Raw genomic sequence first — 4803 nt, 5'->3', positions numbered from 1 at the left:
CGAATAACGAAGTACCGGAAGATGACAGTGTCATGGTTATTTAACAACAGTTAAAAAGAGGAAACGTAATATAGGTGGGGAACGAAAAATGTGAACGAAAATGAACGAAAAAAAACGAAAAATTAATTTAAAAAAAAAATATAATAAAATAAATAAATCAACAAAAATATGAATGCGGTTGGACCTCTAGGTCCCCCACCTCAGATACTCAACCCTCAATAGCTAGAAAACCAACCATAATAATAATAATGAAGGCTACCGAGGCCGAAGGTTCAATGCCGATACCACCAATCACTCTCTACACATATCCTTCCATTGATGCCCATCCAAACCCAATTCTACTAAATAAAAAAAAAATAATAATACGATTTTGAACCAGGTTATATTTATTAGATTGGAAAATAAGAACCGCAGTAATAAATCTAAAAAAACATGTTTTTTCTTATTTGTCTTAAACTAAACATTTAAATAAAATCACCATGGTAAAGGGAATGCAATTATATCATTCCCAAAGATAGGAAAGAAATTATGTTTATATATTATACGACATTTAGTTTAATATAATTTTTTTTTTTTTTGTAACCAAATGAACTTACGAAGGACTGACAGGATAAAAAATATGAAATCATTCATATATCGCGTTAAAAAGGAATTTAATTTTTTTGTAACATAAAAAGTCTTAAACCTGAAATCTTTAAAATTTTAAGCATTATTTCATGGAATTAATTCAGAAAATTTATAACTCCCAGAATGTATATTTTTTTTTCTCCAAGAACAATATTTAGCCATAAATAATCACCAATTTATAAAAACATTGCGTCATAAGTATTTTTTTACAGATTTGATTACTGATAACAACTATGGTAATAACTAATAAAATACGAATAAATTGTTTTATGAAAATAATAAAGAACTTTTTTTTTTTTTTTTTATTTAAAGTTTCTTTAAAATATATTATGTTTAAAATTCAACTGTTTTCAATTTTCAATATTTCTCATCTACTGCAGAATGCGTTAATTTGTAATACTGCAAGTGTGCCAAGTAGGAGATTAATATTCATTCTACAAAATGGGTTTCCTTACTATCACCTTCTTCTCTACTAAAATTATAATTGAGGAAGACAATGCTAAATACAAAATACGGAGCAATAAGCAATTTTTACAATTCTTTATTTAAATCTGATTATTATTTTTTTAATAATAATCTAATATAATATGTTTATTCCTTTACATTACTTATTGGTATATATAATTCTTAAAACCAAAATCCATTCTAGTACAACCAAAAGATATTCAAGTGTAGTTAAAATAATATTCTCAGCATTAACAGGGTACCCGACTTTCAAGTTTCCTATGAAATAAGAAAAATAAAACTATAATAAACGTACAAGCATACTTTTTAATTGCTTATTTAGCGTTTATATATTAACTTACATAATAAACAGTCTATAATAATAAGTTGGGCTAATACACATTTTCCATCTACAAATATCTCCCGGATAGCAGCAGTAGCCATCACCACAATTAGTCAAATTAACAAAATCTGATGGATTTCGACCTCTCCCATCTGTAATTAGAGATTTGGTTATTACTTTATTTATTAGCAAGAAAAGTCTTATTAAACAGTCGAGGTTATCATATATATACGTGTGTGAAATTCACTTTGATATGATGAGTCTTAGGAAGATAGGATGTCGGTTATTGTCACCATTGAGCGATTGATTATATATACATAGCATAATATGTATATATATGATAAGTGAGGGATCAAACTAAATACTATAAATAAACACTGTAATACAGTATAAAACCTAGCAGAATGTAAATAAAGTTAGTATTATCCAAACAGCCAAGGTGTTCACTTCGTTCCCCAATATCTCCCTTTTTTTTTGGCCCTTCCGTTACCGAGTATCTTAACTGGTGCCGAAACCCAGGAAAATTAAACACGTGAGTTAGTGTTCCAGAAAAGAAGTTTTAGGAAGTTGATAGTTTTGAAACCAAGTCTGTTGGACAAAGTAATATCGGATCTCCAGGCGCAGAATACGAACATGGTGGATCAAGGGCAACCTATGGAACAAGTTAGTGGGACGAACGCCGGTCCCTCGGTTGCTAGTCCACCGATCGTGCAGGTAGTTCACAATAATGTAAAGACGGCTAATGCCACATATTTAAAAAATTCAGTCTCGGAAGTGGAAAGGTTTGGTGGAGAGCTAGGGGATCTCATTCAGTTTTTGAAGAGGGATAACCAAATTCACACTCTAATAGAAGCTCGAATCGACGCAGGGCTGATAGACCCATTGGGCGGCGCCACCGAGTTAAGGGCATCCCTGGTTGGACGAGTGAGGCGACACGTACTAAACGTCATTCAGGCGGACGAACTGACTTCGTGGGAAGAAGTCACCAGAAGATTGAAGAAGGCGTACGGCGGAGGGCACTGGGCCCCGGAGAAAGATATTTACCGCCTTTTTACTGAAACAAGAAAAAACGGACAATCCGATTACAGCTTCGCTGAGACCATGCTTAATCAGTACACTGCTATCTCGGACAAGCTGGTGAAAACAGTTGGCCAAGCTGAGGCAGCACATCTACTGGCTATTTTTGAAAAAATTCTCAACGTTCAATTGGGAAGAAACCTGAGAGCGAGAGAAAAGCTGGCCACTAACAGGTCGTTCGTGGACTGTGCGCGCGACGTAATGGATAAAGGAGCCAGGGAAGAGGAATAACTAGGAGGGCACCAGTGGAGACAAGTGACCTTTAGAAATAGGAGAAACGTGAGGGAACGGCCGGGGTTCAGGCCAGAAGCACCAAGATTCCCAAAATCGGAAAAAGGAAAGCAAAGAAACACAGAAGACCAGTAGGCTCGAGGACCTAGAAGAGAAGATTCAAGAAGATGCTACGAATGTAACCGCTCCGGCCACATAGCAGCCAACTCCCCGTCAGTTAAGTGTTTTGAATGCGGCGATAAGGGTCACGTTGCCAGAGCTTGTCCCTGGATTTACAGACATTAAGGTGGTGAATACACATAGAACGAGACGTCATAGGGATGCCGCTGGGTCATGTTCTGAGGATCGCTCAGATCGGATTTCCAGCGACGAAGACGAGGTGGACCAACAGCATTGGGTACAAGGTCCAAATCGATCAAGAGGACAAAGCAGCAGAAGATACAACCAGAAATCCGCAGACAACAGCAGAGGAACCGCTATCTGAGGAGGCGAGGGCAACCCAGTTAGAGAAGAGGTGATCAATAGTGTGAGCGGAGTATGGGAGAGGTTGCTCATACTGCAGGGGCGTGAGGGTGGAGCCAAGGCATTAATTGATATTGGTAGTACCAGCACCTTGATCAGCGGAGGGGTGCTTAGGGAGCTGAGTGGAGGCCGTGAGATAAAGGTATGTATGTGTTCTATTATCACTTTGACACACCATCCCTAACCATCCCTAACCATCCCTTTTCCAGTACTAGGGGAGTACGATTGGGACCATGAAAAAAACCGGGCATTGAAAAACTCAGTTATTTGGATGGTATATATTGTTTTCCTCTTTTAAATATGTTTTGTAATCTACGATTTTTTTTTCTTTTTACCAACCCAAATTACTTGCAACGTATTCTTACCTTCCGGTAATTTCGCCATCTTTATAACATATGTTTTAACATTTTCTACAACCGTTTGTTGTCACCCTCTTATACGTTTTCCTCCTTCAAATAATATTTTTTCGAATATATTTTATTACTTATTTTTACCAACCCAAAACATCTTGTAACGTATTTTTACCTTCCGGTAATTTCGCCATCTTTATAACATACGTATTAACATTCTCTATAACCATTGGTCGTCACCCTCTTTTATGCTTTCCTCTTTCAAATAAAAGTTTTTCAATATCTTCTATTTCTTTTTTTTAACCATCCAAATAACTTGTAATGTATTCATCATCCGGCAATTCTATCATCTTCCTAACGTATTTTTTTAATTATTACGATCTCCTAGGAGTAGGTGAGTTCTTGACTTATTCTCTTTTCTTATCTTTCTTTTATCTTCTCCTCCTTCTCTATTCTCTTCTTATTTCTCCTTACTTAAGTTATATCCACCACATATTATTATTGTCATAGTTTCTATTCACTTCTTTTGTCTAACTCAACCTTATATTTTGTTTCTTTATTCTAGTATCAAACTTACACATTTCATCAGTTGCATATATTTCCTTTTATTTATTTAAATTTTTATTGTATTATTTAATTTTTTTTCCTTCCATAACATTAATTTTTAATTATTGTTAAATTAATATATTCATATTTCTACGTTTCTTTGCATTATATAATCTTTAACTTTTCTCTTCTTGATTATGTTATTCTACTTACATATTTAATTAAATGTTTTACTTTCCACTTTCTTCATCACTTTATTTTTACTAATTTTCATTTTGTATAATTAATTATTTACTAGTGTCATTCTGTTTAAATTTTCTTTTTTTAATTTTTTTTTATTCATTGGTTGTCATCTTGCTATTTGTTCTTAGCAACTTTGTTCTACTGGAAAAAGTAGAAACTGGCAGAAACGTTGGCACAATTATATAAGTTGTCTCAATTTGTTTCTGTTATTTACTGACCACACCCCTAACCATCTTCTCATCATATATATTATCTATGGTCAACCATCTTCTCATCATATATATTATCTACAGTCAACCATCTTCTCATCATATATATTATCTACGGTCAACCATCTTCTCATCATATATATTATCTATGGTCAACCATCTTCTCATTATATATATTATCTATGGTCAACCATCTTCTCATCATATATAT

General features: G+C 34.3%; 1 protein-coding gene across 8 annotated transcripts in view; it reads right to left on the bottom strand.

Annotated features, from left to right (window-relative positions):
* Positions 1-4803, bottom strand: part of LOC106679953 (uncharacterized) — a 37428-nt gene that overhangs the window by 8429 nt on the left and 24196 nt on the right. For 3 of the 8 annotated variants that reach the window (XR_001343043.2, XM_014419366.2, XM_014419363.2), the window contains 2 exons: positions 1434-1566; positions 1153-1350 (listed from right to left, as the gene is read on the bottom strand). The exons of the other annotated variants lie outside the window; for them this stretch is intronic. Coding sequence is in view for 2 of the 3 variants with exons in the window: in XM_014419366.2 (XP_014274852.1) it covers positions 1323-1350; positions 1434-1566 (161 nt within the window). In the remaining variant the exon portion in view is untranslated. Of the gene's footprint in view, positions 1-1152; positions 1351-1433; positions 1567-4803 lie in introns of those variants that run through there. 8 annotated transcript variants of the gene reach the window in all.

Source organism: Halyomorpha halys, unplaced genomic scaffold (assembly GCF_000696795.3).
Source record: "Halyomorpha halys isolate HHAL.00 unplaced genomic scaffold, Hhal_1.1 Scaffold236.1, whole genome shotgun sequence".
NCBI classification, from domain to species: domain Eukaryota; kingdom Metazoa; phylum Arthropoda; class Insecta; order Hemiptera; family Pentatomidae; genus Halyomorpha; species Halyomorpha halys.
Note: the sequence above shows the minus strand (reverse complement) of the source record. Positions and strands in the feature narration are given on the sequence as shown.